Raw genomic sequence first — 27,227 nt, 5'->3', positions numbered from 1 at the left:
ATTAGTGACAATAGAACTTCGCATCAAATTTAATTCTACACCAGTTGCTTTCATTACAAAAAACTGTTAATAATGCTCTTGTTATTCAGTGGTGACTATAGAACAACATGTTAATGTGACAGGAAGATTTATTTTAGGTCTCCAATCTTTCATTCAGTATGCAAATATACAAATTATGTAAATAATAATTACAAAAATTCTTTATATGAAACAAGAACAAATGCAATAAATATGAGGAACTGGACGTTAGTTAGCATTTATTGACATTGAAGCAATGTGTTGTGCATATTTAGTTGGCATCAACGCAATTGTCGACATCAATTAAGAAAAAAAACGTTTTGTAGCACCGATTAACGTTAAGCGGAGGTCAAGTGATGAATCGTGAAACTTGTTCAGAAGTAACTGCCAGTGTCAGTTTCATTCTCAATATAGCGTAAGGTTTTTTACGGTACTAAATTTTCTCATGTGTCCAGTCTCTTGAAATATTTACCCTTGTGACACTTTTAATATTTATGGTATGTTCCAATTCACACACTAAGAATAATATCAAATTCTTTATCTGATTTAAACGAAAGATTCATTCTTTCTTATGTTCATGTGTTCTTGAGTGGTTCATAGCTATTTGACTATTCAAATCATTATTAGGTGTATCAGGACATGAAGAACGATATGCTTTTTCATCTGAATTTGAAAACCCGATGGACATGAACAATAAGAAAACAAAATTTACAAACACACACTCAAAATCAATAATGAAGAAAAAATAAAGTGTGTTTTTTACAAAAAAAATGCATGTACAGTAATAGAAAACATGGAAATCGGAAACCCTTCCCACATATCATTTGTGTGTGCTGATAGTAATTTTAGTTTTAGCCGTCAATAGATTTTTGTATTTATATAAATTCTCGCTAAAATCTTGCAGCAGAATTTAATACAAAAATCGAATTTTAAAAGACTTGGATAAGAAGGTCGACAATATGTGAAGCGCGTTCTTTGAGAAATGTTGGCACAGTTTGAACAATCGACCGATCAAGAAAACGACGGATTTTTCTATTTTCTTCTTTCTTCTTAAGGATTATATTTTTTCGTATAATGTAAATACATATCCCAAACAACGTACAATACTGCGATGCGTTGATTGAAAAAAGTGTTTTGTTGCAAATGTTCCACTAAATCCCTTTATTCTTTGGTTTATTTATTTTCCATCGAAAATGGCTTTTAATGTTTACACAGATATCTCATGACTATACACGTTCATACACACAATATCTCGACATCTCACGCCCAGTATGATATAAGCTTTCCATCAATACATTGTTTTGTATTTTTTCTTTAACTATTGTAAATAGAAGCACAAATAAAAAAATACCGAAATCTATACAGCATCCTTAAAGTGCACTTGCATATATGCTCTGGAATAATTATCAGATTACAACATTTATTCTTTTTGCTTTAAATAAAAGTTTGCATTGTAAACTTCAATACTTTGAAGCATGTTGCTTTTATTGTATATCTCAAAAAAATAGAGATATGTTAATACGGACAAGCATCCATATGACAGATGTTCATGAAATTTCATTAATTTGTTTATCTGTAATAGTACAATCATAATAAAGGCGTTGGACAAGAGAATAAGAAACTTCTCTGATGACCAAATATGGTTATGTGATCTCATTATCATGCACAACTACAGTATAATTGCAGATAAGGACATGCAAAAAGTACTGTAATGTACTGTTCATGCCTTTGATAAAGTAATATGGTCAAAAAACAAGATGGCTGCAAGTCTGTTGTCTTTTAAATAATCACAAATTGAATTGTTATGGACATGTACTGCAAAAAGAACAATATATGCAATCCAATTAGATAATCAGATGAATTTGGAGTCTAAAGTCAGAAATTGAAAGTGAAAAATAGACTGATTAAGTATGCACTGACATAAGATGTATTAGATGACTTTGCAGTCGAATATATTGTCACACATTTTATATTTATATTTACTATTCCTCATATTTATGAAATGTTTGTACCCAAACTCAAGTAAAGTGCATGCCTCTAGTATCGTAAGCGTGTGCAAAAATGTGACAAAAATTAGCGGAAGTAGACCATGTCTGAGGACATCTTACCTGGCAACAAAAAATCTTACCTGGCAACAAAAAATCATTTCACAATGCCAATGTACAAAGGAAAATAGAAGAGTGGAAATACATTTGAATGATTGATGGAAAATTGCAGACTTTGGAAATCTCTAAAACTAAAGATATTGACCGAAAACCAATGTTTGTCATGTTTAGTCTCTTCTGGATACTCTCTATGTGTTAGATTTAAAACGATAACGTAGATTGTGTATCAATAGAAAATCACGAATTGTTTTTCTTGATCCGCACTCAAAATTAAGCACTGTAAATCGATCTTTATGAAAGGTGTTAATTGGCAAATGATCAATAACATGCATCCCCTTACTAATTCTACAAAAACAATGTTTGACCAACAACTATTAAATAGTGAATGAAAATGACAAATCATGCTTATAACATAACATTTTGTTCAAACGGGGGCCAGTTCATCAATCATTTAATACCAGGACTAATTTTATTTTATCTCACTATAAACATTGCAGTTTGTATACTGATACGAGATTTGATTCAAAATGAGTGGGTAACAGTCATTAGTAACCCCAGGAGTATCATTGGGGACATTCTGAGATTAAAATGCTCACACAATGGAAATAAAATAATGTATTTTCCCTACTCACACAAATATAACGCATTTCAGATTTACATTGAAATTGGATGACCTTACCGTATTCATCTCATAATTTAAATATATTACACCATTATTATATTATATAAGTTTTGGCTCTAAAATAAACTCAACCATAGCCATTCTAACACGTTCTGCATTTGTCATCATAAATCATGCCTAATCAGGGCTACCATAAGCTGTCATCTAAAGTTAAGCGTGTGTGTGTTGCCGTTGTATTGCAAGAACATCGCGACACGACAATGACAGTTCACCAGGCTTGGTCGGCGCTAATGCAATACAGTACATTATGTCGACCATAGTGTTTTGTAGAACTTATCGAATATATATTGTTGGATATCAGTGAAGATCATTATCCCATCCACTATTCTCTTTTTCTATATCAAAATAATAAAACAACAGTGCATTGGTTTTATTATAAAACTTTGGGTCACACGCAGATAGCCGCCCATTATGTTATGTTAGCAACATTTTCTCAGTACATACGAGGTCTTTCCCCAAAACCAGCTGGATGGATGTCTCTGAGATAATGTTAAATGATCATGCACTGTTTTTTGTAGTATTAACACAATTAACTATTTCGGGATAATTGGATTCGCTTAAAATGTGCTACTGTAGGGTAGTATTGTTCTTAATTTCCCAATTTCTGATATCAATACAAGACATTATCAGAAAAAAATCAAAAACGAACAAATAAAATATTTTTGTGAAAACAAACCATTACAGTAGCACATTTTAAGCGGATCCAATTATCCCGAAATAGTTCCAATTGTGTTTATTACTTAATTTAAACATTGGACTAATATGATATATTTTGAATAGATTGAATTCCCTATTTGTGGACATAGCACAATATGTAATATACAAAAATATCCAGAATTATTTTTTTGGGTTTACCATTTCCAATACACCCACATTATACGGATTTCTACTGGTATGTAAACTAAAGATACAGGGATTTAGTGACGTCATACATCAGACCATATTGCAACCAACGAGGCCGATAAACAACAAGCTGTCATTGTATCCAGATTAAGCTGTAAGTTAGATGTCTTGTTATTACTTACATGGTTATTTAGACCAATGAACTAGTAAAGAAAATGATTTTTGTAATTGGCCTAGAAAAGAAGTTTCGTTCAAACCATATTCTACGTTTCACACCACAGTATGTTAGAACATAATCCTTCTATCCCCGGTCTGGAAACGACTAGCATTCTTTTGCCTCGAACCGCGTTGCTGGTAAACAAACCGGGCCGAGAGAGTCTTTAAAATCGGCAAATTTATCGTCATGCAAAGCGATACCTCATTGTATGACTTCCAACTTTTACACATCCAGTTCTTGCCATGTAAAGATTAATATCGGGAATTGTGTTCATCTTCTAGTTTTAATAGGGAAAAAACAGCGCGTACTGACAAGCTGACATCGCTAACACATCTTGTCAAAATGGCGTCGTTCATGTTAACGTGGTGGATCGAAAAAAAATGTGATATTTCTGATTCTTGGGGGCTCATAATAATTCAAAACAATTATACAACAACTACTGGCTGGCCATATTCGTATAAAACGATGCTTCAATTTTTTTATATAAATTATTTTTTTAACACAGAATAGCGTACATTGTCATTTCAAAACATCGCCATTTGCATTTACGATCGAGCATCCATAAAAATCGTCCAACCGCATTAATAAAATGAGGTGTGACAAATAAAAAATCAGTTCACCAATTTCAAATGATATGTTTCCATCAGAAAATGTCAACGCGTCTTTGCCAGGATAGGAGACCAATTAACACCTAAATACAATGACCGTTTCCAGACCAGGGATAGAGGGACTGTGGTTAGAAAGATAATCATGTATTATTTTTAGATACTATGTACAGTTGTTTTGTGGTATCACTCGTTTTCCATACATGAAACACTATTGCTATGTTGCATCATTTGTACATAAACAACCCACATCAAAAAGGCATAATAGGACCTTTGTAGTTTTCTAAAGAATTATTTATTAAACTGTTAATCAACATGCATCTGTGGTAATGTAGGTATCATGAGAAAACTATTCTAGATATTTTAGAAACAGATGTATATGTTCAAATTATTCAGTCATTGAATCTTTTCGCAAACTGCCGAAACCACATTAAGCCAGTATTTGTGTTACGTTTTTGTGTGATCCAGCTTATATGTTGGAGGCATTGTCGCTACCCTGAGTAAATATGGACGCTTATGAATTTCCATTTTCCTGCTATTAACTACAGCACTCCTAACATTAGAAAACGTTATGCCAATACTGATTACACCAAATTAGTCCAGAAGGACAAGGTTTCCCATGCCGTTCAGACACCCGAGAACCCAATTGGGTCAGAAAAATGTACTGATTGTGCACTTTGTGTCCTGTAAGTCTCCATCTACGAATCAATGAATATGTATTTCTGACGTATTTTTGGCGCGGCTCTGTTTCACCGTGAAACATTGTGTCCTATCGGTTTCAGCCGCATAATTTCGTACTTTGTGATTAATTACGAACACGTAAATCCACAAATCGGCATGATGTTGATGTTTTAAAAAAACAAAACAAAAACTAGAAATACACCAATCAACAAATGTGGCCACCGTAATAAGCATAGTACTAAACTCGCCTTGGCTGACCTCGTATCAGCCACACTGAATTTATAACTTTCGACTCAATTGAATATGTTATACTTTCCCGCGAACTACAACATTAGACACATTCGATTACCTCGGTTTAAAAAATTACCCTTGCAGCCAACAATTTGTTAATACTAAAACATATCTTCTCGGCAATAATAAAAATAATTCCACTAATAATTTCGCGCTTCGACTTTATGAAGACGACACCAGTTTGTATAGAGACATAGAGTGGTTCAAGATGATCCATACGTATGTTGTGCGTATCATGGACCTGATGACTTTTGTCATCTTGTGTGTTATTGTACAATGGATTTGTTTTGATTTTCTATTATTATTCAAATTCCCAAGATCAGTATTATTATTAACCTCTCCAATAACTTTAAAGGTTTCATGAATGGGGTAATGCAGGCTTACTTTTTACGCCGCAAAAATAAAAACAAATAAAACTACATCGTTATGAAAACTCCATCACATGTCAATATCAAGGGCACCTGGACAGCAATGGGTGATCCATAGAGAGCGTATCATCAGTGAACTACTGAGTCGTTTCAAAGTTGTAGATGGTAATCTCGTATGACTAAAGTATTTTTGCAATTGGAATCATGTCTCAGCTTCGTCATTTTGTACCAAGACTATTGTACATATTATACCACAAATTAATTCCAACACATATAACTTATTGTCTTGAAATCTGGGCCCGTACAATCTTTACTTGAGCCCATTCTACTCCCACAGAAGTATTGTACGTATGACCCCATTCTCTAACTTTCATGCTGCCCTTGCTATTTTCTCTCTGTATATTGTAAACATGTCATTTTATTCTACAACACACTGTTTTACGCATAATACATTTGATTATATTTACCCAATACCCTACTATGCTACATGTCTCGACGGTAGTGAAAACTCCCCAAATTCGAACTTTAATTAAACCAATACAAACCTTTTTCGAAATGTTATCCAGATTTTTTTTTCATATTTTTTTATAATTTTTATTTTTAACTATTATTAATTTCCTTATTAATTGAAGGATCATGAACTAGACTATTGTTTTGATCCCCAACATAATCAACCTAATTTAAATTTGTTTATACTTTGCGTTAACTTTTTATTCAGCTCAATTGAATTTTGTTTAGATCCAGTCGCTAAATAAACATATATCATGTAATGTATGTAAAACCAACAACCTGTTTATGGGGGAAAGGTCTAATAATATGCTAATGTGTATAGAATAGTGCCTCACACCAAATAAAAACTAGGAAATAATTAGTGCAATTAAAAGAGGCAGATTTACCACTTTGCACATTTCATGGAACTAATCCAGGCACAAATTAGTCGAAACAAAATCATCAATAATTCAAGTACTTGACAATAACAGATGTTATAATTTCAAATTAAATCATCAAATCACAAAACAGACACACTACATCCCTACAGAAATACACATATATATTAACATATGTTATTTATACATGCACAATACACGCTAATATTCAGGAGCCGCAAACCTAAATAAATCTACGTCGTGCTTGGGAGAGGATACAGAACACATAGTTTGTCATCACCACCATCTGTACTAAAACTGCTACACAAAAAGGTAACTTGGACTTGTTAGTAACGTATGTTGTTGCAGTAGTTTATTTTTGTATTCCAAATGTTTAATTGATGTCAAGTAATACATGTTTGCTGTGACATATGGTACGCATATATAATAAACTGTATTTGGTTGCTTATAAAAAGTACATTGATTATGTTTTCAATATACTTAGCATCTTCGTGGCAGCGTAATTCAGTAAATCGTCAATGTTGTTTTAATTTAGATGGCAGTGACGATTGTTACCATAGAAACACTACACCGAAAGATGTTGATTTTGTTACTGGTGTTTTTGTTTATCGTGTACGTAAGATGTTTCAAAGAGGATGATTGGTTACAAAGAGCTCCCCAATATCACCCCGGTACATTATTTTTACGTTTTCTTCGTTGATTGCACGTTTTGCAAATTTGGCGAACCAATTGCCACGACTGCAATATTATTAACTGTTTCGATAGGTCACTTAAAATGTAAATGAAGTTTTTAATTCACACATTGCATTTGCATGTCAAATTACGTATCGTCATCTACGATTCATATACGATATATATATATACATATGTATGTGTGTGTGTGTGTGTGATTAACGTTGTGAAGACTATTTAACTTTACACCTACCAAGTGACGACACACCTACCAAGTGACAACCCCCCCTCTTAAATTAAAACACAATTCTATGCTGAATTGCAATTTAATTGACTTTAATTAAAGTCTCATACAAAATATGACTAAACATGCATCAGTGATATATGGACTACAGAAATGTTGCACTGTCTGACAATTTCTTTGTTTGAATAAAAATTTTCCGTTGACATGTTCATTGTGTAATTTACTATATAGTAATGTTTTTTTCTTATAGCTAGTAGTCATTCCTATCTTGACTGGCCAAGAATACATTTTGCAGGACATTTCAGATCTGACTCGCCAACAGCCAACAATTTATGTGAGCTATATGACATCAAAAACTTTGAACAAATTGTTCGGAAAAATTCTAGCAAGGTATCATGGAATGTGAATGGTAGTGGTCATATTTTGCTTGACGGATGTGAGATCACATCAGTGTGTTATACCAATGGTGAATGTGTTACAGAGAATGATGAACTGATTGGTCAACCTGTTATAAGTAAGTCAAATTCTACTTATTCCATTTTATATCGTGTGTTCATTATAATTTGTAGTTTATACAAATTTATTAAATATACTCTATGGTTCTTGATTATATGCAAAATACAACAAAAAACCTTCGTATCACAATTATGACAATGAAATATTGTTGAATCAGTGCGTGCATCAATGTTTTTGTGACACATTTTGTAAGGCGATACCAGATACTGATATCCATGAACGTATGGTAATGTAATTAATGTGACTGGAACACGAACTAAACTTGTTAATCCAATTAACCTAACTTTCGCTGACACAAAGAAGTTTCGGCGTGGTTCGCGGCTCAGTAGAAAATGGTTTACTTTTTAGGAAAATATGTTTCCCTGTGAGCCTAGGTCGCTATACAAATGACTACGTGCAAGGATCTGAATTGTTTCAGTATCCTTATAAAACTAAACCATCTCAAAAACTACAATCACGGTATAATGCTTTCTGATGTAGCTGGGTCAACTGCATTTGTTTTGTTTTTCCACGTTTGATCGCGCGTAAAGGGTAAACTCGTTTGAGCATTAGCGTTCCAAAAATTATTATTTGAAATTGGTGAACGTTCTAAAAATTATTATTTGAGATAAAATCCGTTACTGTATATCTATGGTGATGACAGTTTTTTGGTGAACGGACAACAAGTTATTTTTGAGAATGAAGCACAGCAGCAACTTGTGTATCAAATTAAGGTAAAAATTACAAAAAAACCTATTACATCTGTAAGAAGAAACTATTTGGAAAAAAAGACATTCAATCGGTTAAAAAATGTATTTACTAAGTTTCAAAAATTATGTGAAATTTTACAAAAAAAAAATAAATTAAAAATATATTAACTACCTTACACTACAAATTACTACAGTTGTTAGATAATTTATGAATAGAACAAAACATTATATAATAGTCTACCAAATATATATAATGTTGTATTTCCTAAAACCTATAATGTCTATAGCTCGAAAATTAAACAAAAGGGATGTCTCTGTGTTCGCGGGAAGATTATTTATGGTGCTAATTGCTACACTTTCTGGAAAACTATTATTGTCTGCATGCAAGTCACAACTATGATAAAAAAATATACGTATGTCTGATCTATTGTACGTATTTAATCAATAATCAGAGTGTTACTATGCTAAGTTCTTGGCCGCCTATCAATAAGATTTGAAAGATGGACAGATTTGAAAAAAATGCTAACCCTGAGCAATTTATAAATTACAGACGAATGAAGCGAAATATTATTATTTCTACATAAATATAAAACGTAAAGAAAAAATCTCCTAGAATGATCTTAAAGTAGCGAGAAAGAAAAGATCATTTTTTTTTCTTTTTTTTTAAAAAAAAGTGAGAAAACTGTTACTCTAGACCTTGATACACCATCCTTTCTTTTCAAAAGATCGAAATTTCAGAAAGTGTTAAAAACTCTAATTTGAACAGCGTCTGACACAAATAACTCTTTTTGGGATATTTGCATAATGTGTATTTTTGGGACAGCGACGATTCTAATATAACAGATGACAGGCAACCAATACGTGTGCATCTAACGTCAATGTCAACACTCTTGTTAGTCAAGACTTCGTTGGAGAACACGGTTATAACTTTATTTTGAATCGTTTTTTTATTTCGTTTTATTTTCCTCTCACCATTATACTACACGATTACAAAAGACGCAAAGAAAATATTGCGACTCACAGATGCTTGGACACTGATATGACCTTCTTTACGAGTTGAAAGCCACGATAAGGCAGAACTGCCATTTGATTTCACCATGATACAAGTTGTATTCGATCTTTAATCAGAAACACTTGAAGCATTTGCTTCTAGATAATTAGAAGCCAGAGAAACAAACCTGCATAGAAGTCGAGAGAATGCGATTTTGATTATCGAAGACGTAATTAAAAATGGTCTTTAATCCATTACGCAAATTTCACTCGAAAATTTAAAGTGCGCTTTCCCAATCGCGGATTTAGATCTTTACAAGGTTGACTGTCCAGTTTGAACGAATTTGTCAGTCTATACTCAGCCTCTCGAAACAACTGTAGACAGATAATGTTTATTCAAAAATGTTATCAAACCTTTCTCAATACCTTAAACCTCACTCAAATAAACACACACACTCTCTCTGTCTACATTATTTACAATGACTTTAAATTAGAAATATATAAAACCTCCATTTGAATCTGAAATGTTCCGATGTCTAGGTGCATTTGCACTTCTCGAATAATGTATACACACTTGCGTTAGGGTAGCCAGTTACTCTAGATATCAATGAAAACTGTAATAGGATAAAGAAATCACATGTCGAATGACGTCATCGCTGACTAAGCGAACGAGCTTGAACAATCTACAGAAAACGCATGGAAATTGTGAAAAAATACACTATACAAAATTACTACATCTGACGCAAAGGTCGCCTGAGTATCTCATGGGTCAATAAATGCAGAAATACACTTACTTCGCTGAGTCTAGTATTCTTTTAGAAGGACTTTAGGTAACAATCGTCGGTCATACAAAATGGTACGCATACGAGACTTTAACCCATAATAGTTATAACAAACTCTGACCTACACTGAAATCAAAAAAATCAAAGGATGTCCAGCACACAGAGAGCCTCCGAAACATAATATATCTGCCATACAAGGATACCTTGTTTTAAAAGGACTCATACCTAGTTACGATGGCTCTCAGAGAAGTTTTGTTTCGAATAATTTGTGGAATCGGTCTATTTTGAAATGTCTTACGTGCAATAGTTGTTTTGAATGGTGTTTTTTTGTTATTGGTCGCTTAGCAATAACTCTTAAAATAAGAACTTGCGTATATAAATTAGACTCGAAATGAACGAAATAACACAAAATAGAAATTATTGTATGTGATGTCTCCTTTATAAAAACACGTCCAAATTCAATTATTTTGAACACAATCTACAAATATTAACAAAATATATAAGGCCATTAGTACGTCTATTATGAGTTCAAATACCGGCCAACAACATTGGCGAGAAATGGTGAAAATCTAGTAGGATGAAATCAAATTTGTTTGTTTTTAAAACAAAACTAAATACATTTTACAAATTTAGCTCGTTCAAGCATTTGTCAAAATAAACTGGGCCAGGCCAGAGACCGCAAGACTGTATTTCATTTGTTTTATAATTTTTTAATAATAAACTTGAACGTACATTTCAAGTAAGTTTTGAGAAAGAGTACATACATGCATGCAGTTGCAGGGAGTTTAAGGTATAAGTTTTTATTTCCAACATTAGAAAGCGTATGTTTGTTAAAGAATTGTGCGTTAAATTTTATTCAAACTTAGTGTTAATTTGTTTCACCATACCTCAAATATTGTATTGAATTGTAAGTGCGACTTGTAAGTTTTTACTTTGAATCTGCAATCTTCAATTTTGTATTTATTATTAGTGAATCATAATACTAACAATATTTTTTATAACAGGTAATTACAACCGTCCCAATGCCAAATTTTCTTGTTTGGACCCTGGATACGAGCTGTCAACTATCTATGGCATGTATTTTAAAATACCACACGTCTTCACCGCAAAACTGCTGGAGGTAACATATGCAGACGAAATCATGAAAGTCCCGGAAAGAAAATTTACTGAGGGTGCAGGAGCAATTATTCACTCAATGCTGACAGATCTGAAATGGGACGAGAGTAATAGGAAATATCGTATTGTCGAAGAGATGAAAAACATTGCTTCCCAATACCCACCACCAAATGTTTTATCTGTTAAAATGAATGTTGATTATTTTGAAAAAGGTAACATAGAGTTTGGTAATTTTACACAAGGACGTATAACTGGAACTATCGGTATTGCAGGTCCAGCAGAACCATTTCATTACCTACGTCATCGCGAACTATACACACATGACGAACCTATTCTGAGGGCATCATTCCGAGTTTTTCCAAAAAGGCGTAAAATATTATTAGATCTTGGCAATAGCCTTATCCATACACTAGGCGCCCCAGACGTATCTATAAATAAACGATTACAAGTTGCATATCCCCTGGTCATTAATTCTACTTCATACAATTGTATGTCTTGTTGCTACCGTCGTACGGTAAATCTAGGAATTCCTCTACAGCGCCCTCTATTGCAATTGTTTGTTTGTTATGCACTGGAGTAGAAATGCCGTCAACGTAAATATGGCAGCCATTTAAAGACCGGGCTCCATCAGTTTGCCCCGAAATCTAGGTGAATACTTAATTTAAATGTAGTAGCGATAGAAATGATTAATATCTATTGGTGCCGACATTACAATTGTGTTTGATTCTTTGTATTTTATGGATTTGTATTTGATGATTCAAAATGTGCATGTTCATTACGACGTTGCTCAAGTTTTATATGTACTTTTGTACTGTAGTTTACCTGGATGGTATAGACAGCAAAAATAAAGTTCGTGAAGACTACGAAATTACAGCTATTATCATTCTGAGTAAAGAATTAAGGGTAGCGCCCGCAACAGTAAACTAGAAATGTCCGAGGACACAGAAGTTCAGCTTGAAGGTCAATCTCCAGTCGATGAAGACAGAGATCAAGCAGCAAGTGTCAATGGGACGCGAACGCGGACTTTAACACTGAAAGGTAAGGAGCTCAGATTCAACATTCTTAGAAGAGATTTGAAAGCAAAGAAATCTGAACTTAGTAAAGCCAAAAGAAATGCCATTATGCAAAAAGGATTTGAAGATACCCGAGCACTTAAACAAAAGCTGTTAGTTGCACAGATAGCATGGCAAGACATAAGTGAACTTTATGATGAACTTGAATTGTTGGAAAAGCAGGAAGAAATTGCTGCATTCACAAAACAGAAACAACAAGACTTTTTGGAATGGCATAAATTTGAGGATGACATCAAAGTAGAAATTCAACATCGTATTGATATGGAAATGCTAAACCCTGAATCACTCAAATCAAGTTCACAGAAAACTAAAATTAGTAGCCTTAGCAACCGTACAACTTCCAGTGTCAGGTCAATGAAACTGGAACTTAAGAAACAGGAAGCTGCATTGAGAGTACAGCTAGCGTTTGCACAAAAGGAAAAACAGCTAGAAAGAGAGGAGCTAGAACATAGAAGGAGGATTGAAGAATTAAAGTTACATAAGAAACTTGCTGAAAATCAGGCACAGCAAGAAGTGATATATGAAGTAGACAGATCTGATGAAGGAAGTCAGAATTTGAGTGGCATACTGCCAGCCAATAAGGATGAAGATATGTACAGATTTTTAAATTCACAACCAGAGATGCATGAACAACACTCACAATTAAATAATACAGAAGCACAAAGGGCTATGCAAACTACTAGTTGTACAGCCAGCAGTGTTGATTACAGCCATGTTCCTTCAGTACACGATCAGAACTGTGCATTAATTTTGTCACCAAAAATGGAAGCAAAGGTAAACAAGAAAGTAGAAAACAAGGATGCCAGGGCCAAGGTGAGCAGTGTTCCAAACCCACTTGCGAATGAAGTCACTGATGCTATGAAACAGTTGGTGGACTCATTTAGGCTTCCTCAAGTCAAATTAGAAATTTTCAGTGGAAACCCACTCCAGTTTCCCTCATGGGAGTCCTCTTTCAAGTCTCTGATTGAGTCAAAGGCCCCCTCAGTGGTTGAAAGATTAAATTTGTTGAGCCAACATCTGTCTGGTGAGCCCAAAGCAATGGTTAATAGCTACCTCTTGCTCCAAACTGAAGAGGCATTTGTACAAGCCAAAGCAGAGTTGAAGGACAGGTATGGTAACAATACAGTGATTGCCAAGGCATTCATAGATAAGCTTGCATCATCACCAAGGATCCAACCACGTGACTCCATTGGACTCCGAAGATTTTCTGATATGTTAAATGAAGTTGTTGCAGCAAAGCGAACAATACATGATCTTGGTGTCTTGGATTACCCACAAGAAAATGCAAAGCTGGTAGCTAAAATTCCAACTTATATAGAAAACCAATGGAGACGTATTACACATGCCAGTGTTAGCAGTGGATGTTTTCCAACCTTTGAGCGGTTTGCATTATTTGTGAAAGAAAAGGCAAAAGAAGCAAACATACCTGCTTTTGAACCTGAAGTGAAAGACTGGAAGGAATCTTCTGTTTTCAATAGAGAAAGCAAAAACACCAGCAGGGGAGGGAACCAAGTGAAAGCTAGAACATTTACCACAAATGTAATCAGTGGTAATGAAGATCTGAAGTGCCCTTTTTGCAAAGAACAGCACCATATTGATGACTGTGACAAACTGATGAATCTTCACAGAAGAGAACGGAAGCAATTCTTCAAGACAGAAGGTCTGTGCTATGCTTGTGGGATGACTAAAGAACACAATGGGAGAGCATGTACATCCAGAGTTGATTGTAAGAAATGTTCCAAAAAACATTTGACAGCTCTCCACTATGATGAAAACCGTACTACCAGTGTAAGTCATTGCATTTCTGTATGTAACAGAGAAGGACAGACAACTGACAACTCCATGATTGTACCTGTATGGGTACGAAGCAAAGTTAATCCCAACAGAGAAATCTTACAATATTGTGTTCTAGATCCACAGAGCAATACCTGTTTCATCTCAAAAGAACTTCAGAAACAACTTAGAATCATAGGGCATGATACTGAACTGACACTGTCAACAATGCAAATGAATGGTGCAGTTGTTTCAGCTAAGAGGATAAGGGATTTAGAGATTCTTAGTTACGACAGAAAAGTTGTAATACCAGTGCCAACATCCTACACCAGAGACCATGTTCCAGCAGAGAGACACCAAATCCCAAGTTCAGAGGTGGCAATGAAGTGGAACCATCTACAAAGAATTGCTGATAAGATACCTCCAATCATGCCTCAAGTTAAGGTTGGAATATTAATAGGTAACAATGTTCCATCGGCTGTAAGACCTAGAGATATCATAGCTGGCGATGAAGATCATCCATATGGCCAAAGGTCTCTACTAGGATGGGGAATAGTTGGAACAATTTGTTCAAATTCAGAAAACAATGTTGTGTCAAACCGCATTGTGACCACAGAAACAAATGCAGCGAGTCAGCTTACAGCCATGCCTGCAAATAAGCCGAAATTAGTTAACAGATTGGTAGTTCAGTCAACCTCAAAGGAAATAGTGAGTACACAACAGATTCAACAGATGTTTGAACGGGACTTTATTGAACATAAACACAAACAAGATTCTCTGTCAGTTAATGATCATAAGTTCATCAGGTGCCTCTCTGACAATATCATCAAGAGAGAGGATGGTCACTATGAGATGCCCCTTCCACTGAAGTACAATAATCTTCGACTTCCAAACAACAAACCATTAGCTGTAAAAAGAACATTACAACTCAAAAGACGATTGCAAAGAAATCAGAAATACAAGAAAGATTACTTCACATTTATGGAAGATATCCTAACCAACTGTGCTGAAGAAGTTCCTGAAGATCAACAGAATGTAGATGGCAGGGTGAATTATGTACCACATACAGGTGTGTATCACCCCAAAAAACCTGATAAGATCCGTGTGGTTTTTGATTGCTCTGCAAGATATGAGGGCATATCTCTTAATGACTGTCTCCTCCAAGGACCTGATCTTACCAATGGTCTAGTTGGGGTCTTAAGTCGCTTCAGAAAAGAAGAGGTGGCAGTGATGGCGGACATCCAGGGTATGTTCCACCAGTTTCATGTCACTCCAAATGATAGGGATCTGTTACGCTTCTTATGGTGGAAAGATGGTGACTTGGACAAGGAATTGTCTGAGTACAGAATGACTGTACACTTATTTGGTGCAGCCAGTTCACCAGGATGTGCCAACTTTGGTCTGAAGAGAGCAGCAGATGATGGAGAGGAGGAATTTGGTGAAGAAGCAGCTAGTTTTATCAGAGATGACTTTTATGTAGACGATGGGTTAAAGTCAGTTTCAGATGTAAGCAAAGCCATCACCCTTGTTAACAATAGTATTGATATTTGTGCTAAAGCTGGGTTGAAACTGCACAAGTGGATCTCAAACAAGAGAGAAGTGCTGGATGCAATACCTCCTGAAGCTCGTGCGTCGAGTTTGATGGAAGTAAACCTTCAAACAGACCTCTTACCTGTAGAAAGAGCATTAGAAGTGACATGGGTCGTGGAGGGTGACTTTTTCCAATTTAGAATATTATTGCGCGACTTACCACTTACTCGCAGAGGTATTCTTGCTACCATCTGCTCAGTGTATGATCCTTTAGGTTTTGCAGCCCCAGTAATCCTAACTGGAAAGATCATCTTGCAAGAATTATGTAGAAATAATGTTGATTGGGATGATCCCATCACTGAAGACCTCAGAATGAAATGGATACAGTGGAGAACTGACATTCTTGAGTTACAGAGTTTGAAGGTAAACCGTTGCTATAAACCTAACAACTTTGGTGAAGTCAAGAGAATAGAGCTTCATTACTTCTCTGATGCCAGTGAAACAGGTTATGGACAGAGCACATATTTGAGACAAATCAACCAGGATGACGAAGTATACTGTTCTTTCGTCATAGGAAAGGCCAGAGTCACACCACTCAACAAACAAATCACCATCCCTCGCCTTGAGCTGACAGCAGCAGTTTTATCTGCAAGAATGAGTCACTACATCACCACAGCACTACAGTTTAAAGATGTGAAAGAGTATTTTTGGGTAGATAGTAAAGTTGTTCTTGGATACATAAATAATGAATCCAAACGTTTTCACACCTATGTCGCCAACAGGGTCCAGCAGATACGAGAGTTGACTTCTCCAGATGCATGGAAGTATGTTAACACTGCCTCAAACCCAAGTGATGACGCTAGCAGAGGGATAACTGCCAGGCAACTTATCGAAGATTCTAACTGGTTAACTGGACCAGATTTTCTATGGAATGATAAGTCCCTATCTGCAACAGAATTTCGATATGAGTGTACCAGTGACACAGAAGAAGAGATGAGGAGAGAAATGAAGAGAACTTCCACGGTATTGAAGACTAATTCACTCACAGCCTGTTCAGATGGTCAATTGATCGACCGCTTTGATCAGTACTCATCATGGGACGCATCTAAACGAGCAGCCGCTAATTGTCTACGTCTTAAGGCAAAAATGTTGAGAGCCACCAAAACCATAAATAGAAAGTTAGATCTCACAGATGTCATGTCAGAAACTAATACACCCTTAACTGTACAGGATCTCGCAGAAGGTGAAAAAGCCATAATACGAGAGGTCCAAAGTAGAGCCTTTCAGAAAGAAATACAGATACTGAAGGAAATGAAGCTAGTGGGTAACCCACAATCTAGAAACCAACTAAAGGCACGAAATATACAGTTCAGAAAATCCAGCACTATATATAAACTGAATCCATTCATAGATGACCAGGGTTTGCTGAGAGTTGGAGGTAGAATACAGAAATCCTGCCAGCTCTTTGAAATTAAACATCCAGTCATCTTACCCAAGAATATTCACATAACAACACTAATAGTGCGACACTTCCATGAACAAATCAATCATATGGGAAGAGGCTGTACTCACAACTACATCCGACAGCATGGATATTGGATCATCAGTGGCTCATATACAGTGTCTAAATTGATCAATCAGTGTGTCACATGTAGGAAGTTCAGAAGAGCACCCCAAACTCAGAAAATGGGAGACCTTCCAAGTGACCGCATAAAGGAAGCCCCACCATTCACATATTCAGGTGTAGATCTTTTTGGACCATTCTTAATCAAGGAGAGGAGGAGCCAGTTGAAGAGATATGGTGTAGTTTTTGTGTGCATGGCATCCAAGGCAATTCATCTGGAGACTGTCAACTCTCTAGATACCAATTCTTTCATCAATGCGGTGAGAAGATTTGTTAGCATCCGTGGACCTATTAGGCAGCTGAGAGCAGATTGTGGCACTAACATCGTTGGAACACACAATGAAATGATTAAGGGCCTGAAAGAGATTGATCAGAAGAAAATGGCTGATTTCTTGATAGGTCAGAGGTGTGATTGGATTGAGTTTAAATTCAATGTTCCCAGCAGTAGTCACATGGGAGGAATTTGGGAGAGACAAATAAGGACTGTTCGAAGTGTTCTGGAACCCCTCATCTATCAGGCAGGTCCACAGCTGGATGATGAGTCCTTTCGCACATTTATGGCCGAAGTGCAGAACATCGTAAATTCAAGACCAATTACTCTCAATCAGCTGAGTGAATCCGATTCTCCAGAACCTCTGACACCAAACCATTTGTTAACGATGAAGACCAGAATACTTCTTCCCCCACCAGGCAACTTCCAGAAGGCTGATATGTACTCAACACGTAGATGGAGAAGAGTACAGCACTTAACCAATGAATTTTGGAACCGATGGAGAAAAGAATTTCTGCATACGCTACAGCAAAGGCCAAAGTGGACCACATCACAGTACAATCTGAAATTGGGTGACATAGTCATTATCAAGGAAGATAATGTACCACGTAACTTCTGGCGTCTTGGCAGAGTGACAGCAGTGTATCCTGGGAAAGATGGTTTGGTACGCAAAGTACAGCTTACTACTGCCAGTTCCATAGTGGACAGACCAATCCACAAGCTTGTACTGCTCCTTGCTGTTGATGAAGACTAATTGGGACTATGAATAACATTGAGTACAGTTAAATTGTTACCTTTATTGTTGATGTTATTTTTTGTGAACTCTTACTTGAATTTCAAGAGCAATTATTTTTATAGACATAGTTTGATATAGATATTATAAAGTTTGGCATGAGTGCAAATGTACGATAAATTACCCATTTGCAGAGAGGAGTGTTGCTACCGTCGTACGGTAAATCTAGGAATTCCTCTACAGCGCCCTCTATTGCAATTGTTTGTTTGTTATGCACTGGAGTAGAAATGCCGTCAACGTAAATATGGCAGCCATTTAAAGACCGGGCTCCATCAGTTTGCCCCGAAATCTAGGTGAATACTTAATTTAAATGTAGTAGCGATAGAAATGATTAATATCTATTGGTGCCGACATTACAATTGTGTTTGATTCTTTGTATTTTATGGATTTGTATTTGATGATTCAAAATGTGCATGTTCATTACGACGTTGCTCAAGTTTTATATGTACTTTTGTACTGTAGTTTACCTGGATGGTATAGACAGCAAAAATAAAGTTCGTGAAGACTACGAAATTACAGCTATTATCATTCTGAGTAAAGAATTAAGGGTAGCGCCTGCAACATGTCTAATATCGCTGTATTGGGATACATTCCATATGAACGTGATCAATGGTATAAGTTGTCAGCTGGAATTGTTCAGATTCCAACATATGGCGAATTGAGCATAGATCAGATAAAAGATGTACAAGAGAGACCGTTGTTGATTCGACGTATTGATCCCGAGACCGATGAATGCATAAACATTGGGTTACAAGAAGCATTCCATGGTACAATGATTGGCATTATGGGTGAGACATTATATCGTACGAATCCTGAAGATACTTGGCAAGTAATAGTGTTTGCATCTAAATTTGGGGAGCCTCTCGAGAACTTAAAAGTTACAATTAAACCAGGCCTCGTTCAATATGCCACTAATTGTAGCGGTACAAGTTATCCATTCAATGAACCAGAGACAGCAATAGAATACACACATACCAACATTACAGACGCAACCGGTATTGCAATTTTCCAATTTAATAGCAGCAACCCTGATTCCCCAAGACCAATTGATGGTCAACTATATTTTTATAACATTGGGAACAATGGCATCACTAACGATATTCGAGTTCCAATATTGCTTTATACTTCATACAAAGTATCAGAAGGTGGTCCAACGTGGTACCAAGATATATATCCAATATTTAAAATGTATGCCAATATGTTTCCTTCTATGGCTAATATTATTAACCTAGCATCGTATGAGGATGTAATGAAGAAAAGAGAAATGTTGAAAACCACCATGAGTTTACCTATCACAGATCCATCATATATGCCTGCAACTCGAGATCTTTCAAGGAGTAAACAAGAGGCTATTTTAAAGTGGCTAGATAATCCTAAGCGTGGCGCACATCCCCAGGCAACGTTAGAGGAGTTACATGGATATTTACAAACTGCGTTAGAAATTGAACTTTCTACAATTCCGCCTTACCTCAGTGCATTGTTTTCAATTCGGAAAGGACATAATAATGATGTAATCAATATTATACGAAGTGTTGTTTTGGAAGAAATGCTTCATATGACTCTTGTAGCAAATATACTTAGTAGTACATGTGGGTCTCCGACTTTAAATGATAGTGCTGTGATCCCAAGTTATCCAACGACAATGCCAGGGAATGTGCATCCAGAGCTTACAATATCCCTTCAACAATTTTCCCTGGGTCTTGTAGAAGACGTCTTTCTCAAAATTGAGGAACCGGATGATTCATTTCCATTAACGTTTCGACAAACTGTATCTTATACAAATGACCCAACTGAAGATGCTGAGTATCCACATCCAAATTACAATACCATTGGGCGATTTTATTATCAGAATGTATGGAAGTCTCTTAAACATCTTGACAGTACTCACGACAATCTTTTTGCATGTGCTGATGTGAATAAACAAGTCACTGAGAAAAATTGGTATAGCCATGTAGTTGACAAACCATTTGCAGTGATGAATCTCAACGATGCACGGAGAGCAATCCAATTAATAACAGAACAAGGAGAAGGAAGTTCACCAACACAACCTTATGATTCCCAGAGAGAACTATCGCATTACTACAGATTACTGGAAATAGTTATGGGGTATAAGCTTGTTCTTCATGAACGTACAATGGAAAGGTTCGATAAGAAAGATATGGGAGATACTTGCCATCACAGTTACTCAGAAAGTTACATGAAAAGGTCAACCTGCAGAGATGATGATTGCAGGGGAACAAAAGCGTTTATGAAATGTGATGTGCCTTTCTATTTTACCGGTGAGAGGGTGCCATTCTACGAGGATGAAGTGTGGCCGATCATTAGCAATCCTTCAAGTGAGATGTATAATAAAGATTCAAGAGTACGATATGTCTCGGACAGATTTAATCAAGAGTATTCAAACCTTCTACGATGTCTTCATGAAACATTCAACGGAAATCGAGATTCTATAATTGGATGTATGTCGATGATGTCGTATATGTTAGAACTTGGCAGACAGTTAGTAAAAATGCCAATAGATCTCAATGGACCCCAGCATGCTGCACCAACCTTTGAATACATCGACATAATATAAATTTATAAATGCATTGATGCAAGAATTTTGATGTCAACACTGAAAACATTAAAATCCAGGTAAACTATCAATGCCAATGTTTCAAGGTTCACAAATAGCGAAAGTTACACGTTTTAGCTAGGATGCAGTTCATCGTTTTTCCTAGAGGATTCATGTGATCACTGTCGTAAGAACTGTTTGGATCCTCAGTAAGACAAATTTGTGAATGGTCAGCAGGACTTGAAGCCCCAGGTGCTATTAGGGACTAGACAGAAAATACAGAGGTTAGGGGTGGGTCACTGATTTGTGTGCAAGTGTTGAGGGGAGTAATCTGTGTATACATAGGGGGAGGGTGGCGATTTTGTTGTGCAATGCAAGCCTCCTGACACCACAGTAAAAGTAGACGAAATTTCATGCACAGTCCGGTTGACCTAAAGAAACACCAATTCTTATTACTCATTCAGCAGTTGTATTTACATTGAAATACATGTTAAAAACTTAACTTATATTTAGAGCTATGATGAGAGCCACTGTCTGGTGATTCTAATAATGAATCATCACACAGTGGAAATAATAGTTTCCAGCCGGTACTGTACACAAGATCTGGGAGAAAAACAAGTTACTTGAACAGAAAGTTCTGTGGCGACTAGCAATTTACCACTGGGGAAAATAATATTTATATACGAGTACTGCTGGATTAAAACACAGATTTATAATTGTAGTGTAATAATATATCGTATGTGTTTACAATAAAATAATATGATATCGTATGTGTTTATAATACAATGTATTTTAGCAGATTGTAATTAATATGCAAATGTAACTTTTATTGTAATTATCTTAATCCATGATTATCAATTGTAAGAGAAATTTAGGCAGGTGATAGTCTCTACTTTTCCTCCTTCAAAATCCATCGCTATTTCCAACACAACGGTATCAGATAAAAACATTTGCCGGTGGTTGATGGGGGGGAATTAATAACAATTCTGTGTTCATGATATCATTAATTGTTGAGTGGATGTTTCAGCTATGTTATTTTCAAAATCTGCAATGAATATCAAATGCATCAAGAAATGATACGAGCAGATTTCAAACTTTTTGCTAATAATGTTCAACTTTGAAATTACATATAATTATGTACATTGATGTAAGCAAATTTTTCTTTTATTCTACATTTAAGCAAATTGAAGGATATTTTGAAATTCGTCGTCATAAACAATATCGAAGATTAGCAATCCGCATTTGCGTGTTTGCCAGTAACGCACGCGTACTCGTTATTCTGTTTAAAATACAATACAATGTTGTTGCTTGAAGTTAATGTACTTGGTGTGATGGTATGATGTTGCAACAATTAATAGAATCTCCTAAATAACAGTGTATGGCATTGACTGTCCTGTACCTATAGCACATATATGATATTTATAAATAACGGTAATGCATTAAAAAGAACAGAAGCATTCTAAGATTGAGAGTAGCCATGGCTACATAGACTCAACTCCGAACTGTTTGCAATATAAATGACAGATGCATTTTTGCTTATGTTTGAGACTTCAGCGATGAAACACTATTGTTTATGGTCGGCCGACTGTGGAATCACTATACATGCGATATGCAAGCTGATAGAAAACGCCATCCATGTTGAAAAGCGATGCCAATCCTGTACATAACTTGGAACATCTATGGTGGCAATATGAATACTTATATGATTTCGCTATATAGTAGATTACAAATAATAAATTGATCATATCTAGTTCCACCGTTGTCGTTTATACTAATACATATCTATATAGTCTGCATAGCCATTCATACTAATTCGGTATAGAACCAAGAGACACTGGACTCAAGTACCTCTTCAGAATCATTTCCCCACAATTGTCACCTATAATTATGAAGCCATTCGGGACATATCTTTAGTTAAATTATATAAAAAACATATAAAAGAGGCAAAAATTGCATCAAAATTTGTATACTGTACTTCACATATAGTTTTGTTTATAACTTCATTGAAATCTTTTGTAATACAATCTCATACAAAGTTAGCAATCAACTCTCCGGAGTTAGCAATCAATGTTCCTTGTCAGTTATTAAGTACATTTGTTTTACTACTGCACTTAATAAACGTTTAATAATCTGGTCCGACGCTCTTGTATATATTACAAAAGAAAAAGCTGGATATTTAAGCTTGGATATTTAATATAGATAACATTTTTCATTCTGCAATCTGTCGTCGTCCAGAAATATCTAACCAAAGAATGTGGCAAAGTTTACTGTGCATGCGTCGACTTCTCCATACGTTAGACATATTTCTATTCTCTTGAAATCCTTGATAGACAACAAAGAATTCAAAGGGACAAGCGTTTGTGCATACTTGTACGACTCAAATGATGTTTAGGAGAAATACCATTTGTTTATTTATTTGTCCCTTTACACCCTTCTCCTCAAAGTATATATCCATGAATATTATTTTGAAACCCCATCTGAAAAAAAAATGATTGACTTTATTTCCCACACAAAATTTCAACGTCTATCTGTGTTTACGTTCCATGCACTAGATCTATGCAATAGTGTGAATAATTCGAATATCTGAGTATTTATACATTTCACACTTTTTCAGTTACTTTAATAGTATGAAATGGGCAGATGGCCTTGAAAGATGAAAATAAAATGTAAATTTAACACACTTCAAATACATCAAATTATATTATAATTGGCTACACAAAGTTACTTACTATGTATAATTTATCAGGGGTATTTATAATAGATTTCCTTCTCAAGTAATAGTAAGTAATGTTATCCCAAATATCAGCATTTTGACTGCATACAATAGAACTAGTGTGTCCAAGAGACGACTATTTGCGTGCAGCTGTGAATTCATTAAATCGATCACTTCGACTCGTGGCGGAAAACAATGGTGCTTCTTTCATTGACAATGACACAATATTACGTAACAATGCTGGTACCATTATCACTAACTTATACAGTGACAAGGTTCATTTGAATGCCCGGGGTACAGGTTGGTTGGTGGGTAATTTTAATACCATGTGTCCTGTCACTCGATCCATCCAGTTTTCAAACCGACGTAATAGTGCTCATCGTAGAAGTATCCATGGGGATAATTTGAATCCTCATATCCACTCTAATAGCAGACGGCGTGTGACGTGCTACAGCTGTGGTAGTGTTGGTCATACTTTCCACGTGTGTAATTTAAATAGGCAGCAGCACAACAGTAGCGATGTAAAGTGTTACAATTGCGGCGAGGCAGGCCATACAGTTCGCGTATGTCGTCAAGTAACAGGTATTCGATGCTGGAGTTGTGGGAAAACGGGTCACAAGCAGAAACACTGTAACTTTTAGATATCCGGCCAGGATGAGACGGCCGTTTCTACTTTGGTCTACCATATCTATGTCCATGAAAACATAGTGAGCAAATTTGGCATTATTTTGATTTTTCGCAGAATTTATGATTTTTGTCTATATAGGTAAAATGGCGGCGTTGGCGTCGACAGTGTTGTGTGGACGTTTCGTAGTTTTTTGTGGACTTTTGAAAACTTGATATACTCACGCAATTAACGATTGAAGTCATTTAATATTCATCAGGAAGCTGCAATAACTTACATATGTTTTGTCACAATTGTTGAGATTATTTAAAGATAAACAGTACTGATAAAACATTGTTTAAATATGCTATGTCATTATTTGAAACTTGGCAGGCAGAGCACTTCCTTTTGTCCAGCCATTTTAACCCTTACAACAGCTTACTTGAACCATGGAAGGTACTAACGGAAAGAGCCACGACGCTATTGTTTTAGCTTTACCCCATGATCGTTTGTCATTGTTTGTTCACAAACATTGGTTCTCGTTAGCTCTTAGCACCTTCCTACAATGGGTTACGCTAATCCCAAGCATTCGGTGATATTCGGGGCATGTTCGGAAGCGATAGACGAACCTCGCACGTACAATACTGTAAATGGTGTCTAGTTTGAATGCTGTTGTTTCCTGAAATTTTGGCGCCCGAAATTATTGAAATGTTCGACCACCGGGTATCGGCGAACACCAACAGAAAAGATAGTATCGAAAGAAGGGCATGCCTAGACACTTTTACTGTGATAATATATTTTAGGAGTTCTTAGGAATTTTTGTTGTAGACACTCAAAATCTTGTTTCTTGTTATTGTGAAATACGTGAAGTCAAACGTTCATCTGTTGAATTTCCGGCTGTGAAATACGTATTTTGACCTTTCGCACCTAAACAAACCAAGTACGCATGTGTGATGACCATAGTTTCATAATGCGTATACATTTTATGGTCACATTTAAAAATCGGCAAGGTTATGTCATATTCCGCTAACTCGTTATTTGTGTAAACAATCGCAAACTATCATCCACATCAAAGATGAGCTAGACAATGTCCTCACCAGGATTATCTTGGGTTGAAACTAAAGAAAATAAGCCTGTAAAGAAGCTTAAGTGGTCACCTGAGAGGCGTCGTGGTTCCTTCCGTTAGTACCTTCTATGCTTGAACAAACACAACATTAGCATACCTATAATCAAAAGGTATTTTTATAGATATTTAAATTGGAAAACTTAGGTAGCGCCACTAAACCCTGGTTTGTTTGATTACAAGCTACATTCGATCAAACATAAACAAACTCAAGGTCTTGCACCTCTCCACCTAGTGTTTGATGTGTTCTATTCTTTTTCATTCAATATACACAAGTCGCACATTTTGTATTGCTGCATCTAACAATGGCTAGTGTTTACTAGTACTGACAATCTTAAACCAAGAAAAAAAGAAAATAAACTAGGATCCAACTAATACTACTCCCTGTCACAATCCCTCTATCCGCACTACCAAGTATCTTGCATTATTTGATAAAATAATAAACATCCCCCTTATGCTATAGTCACATCAGTTTATTTGATTAAAAAGTTAAGTCTCCAAACAAACGTATCTGACCAATGCTCATCTGTTCTATAGTAGTCAGTGTTATCTTTCGATTTGTATTGTCTTATTAAAAACCTGGTAATACACTGCTCAAGTGGTACTACTTATACATTACTGTGACCTATGTTATTTTTTTACTATTTAATTTCAAGGTATGTAAGAAATTCGGTGTCAATCCCACACAGTTGAAAAAAGAGCCCCTAAGACAGAGGAGAAATGAATTATCTGTAAAATAAGTTACACATGTTGAGTATCTTCATTTTTGCTCTTTACAGGGGAAAGCCGACTATTGCTCAAAGTAACAAAGGCAGACGCAAAGAGCAGGAATGTGCACTTAAAGGGTATTTTTCCCATTTGAGAGAACTATGATCCTATTTTCCTGATGTGCAAGTACTGGCATTGACAGCAATAGCATCAGCATCCGAATTGTTACAGTCACATTTCAAGGACAGTCTCTCCATTTCAGACTCTAAAAATATAAATGTGTGTCCCAATAAGGCTAATGTTACATACGGTGTTTTGAAAATTTTACGTGATATCCCCTCAACTTTTTACTCGATGGTCGATAAGTTGAGAGAGGAAACTGACCAGTTTCGACATACACTTGTCTACTGTTCATCACTTGATTATACATCTAGATTATATGATTACTTTAAATGGGAATATGCTGTTTCAATTTCTTACATTGGGATGTACCACAGCGAAACTGATTCTGTGGTACAAGAGTCTTACTTGAAAGAAATTATGAAAGTGTCTCATTCAGAGTTGCATATTATTTTTTGTACAACAGCTCTTAGAATGGGTATTAATTGATAAGAGAAATTTTCATCATGTTATTCACTATGGTACTTCATTTGATATAGAGTCGTATGTACAGAAATCTGGGAGACTTGGGAGAGATGACAAACCACCTCATTCCGCTATTTTGTATCATACTTAAGAAACACAAATAACGAGTG

The 27,227-nt window shown here is 35.8% G+C and overlaps 2 protein-coding genes across 2 annotated transcripts; both read left to right on the top strand.

Annotated features, from left to right (window-relative positions):
• Nucleotides 1–5,884: 5,884 nt before the first annotated feature.
• Nucleotides 5,885–21,379, top strand: LOC144344969 (uncharacterized). The gene is made up of 4 exons (XM_085498362.1): nt 5,885–5,975; nt 7,864–8,127; nt 11,595–12,196; nt 19,333–21,379. The coding sequence occupies exons 1-4, from the start codon at nt 5,885–5,887 to the stop codon at nt 21,343–21,345; spliced, it is 2,970 nt and encodes a 989-aa protein (XP_085354488.1). The 3' UTR covers nt 21,346–21,379.
• LOC146747240 (uncharacterized) lies at nt 14,552–19,283 on the top strand. The gene is made up of 2 exons (XM_085498035.1): nt 14,552–19,063; nt 19,233–19,283. The coding sequence occupies exon 1, from the start codon at nt 14,622–14,624 to the stop codon at nt 18,729–18,731; it is 4,110 nt and encodes a 1,369-aa protein (XP_085354161.1). The 5' UTR covers nt 14,552–14,621; the 3' UTR covers nt 18,732–19,063; nt 19,233–19,283.
• Nucleotides 21,380–27,227: the final 5,848 nt, after the last annotated feature.

This window comes from Saccoglossus kowalevskii, chromosome 4, assembly GCF_978046115.1.
Source record: "Saccoglossus kowalevskii chromosome 4, keSacKowa6.1, whole genome shotgun sequence".
Classification (NCBI taxonomy): domain Eukaryota; kingdom Metazoa; phylum Hemichordata; class Enteropneusta; family Harrimaniidae; genus Saccoglossus; species Saccoglossus kowalevskii.
The sequence above is the reverse complement of the archived record's forward strand: the minus strand, read 5'-3'. Positions and strand labels throughout refer to the sequence as shown.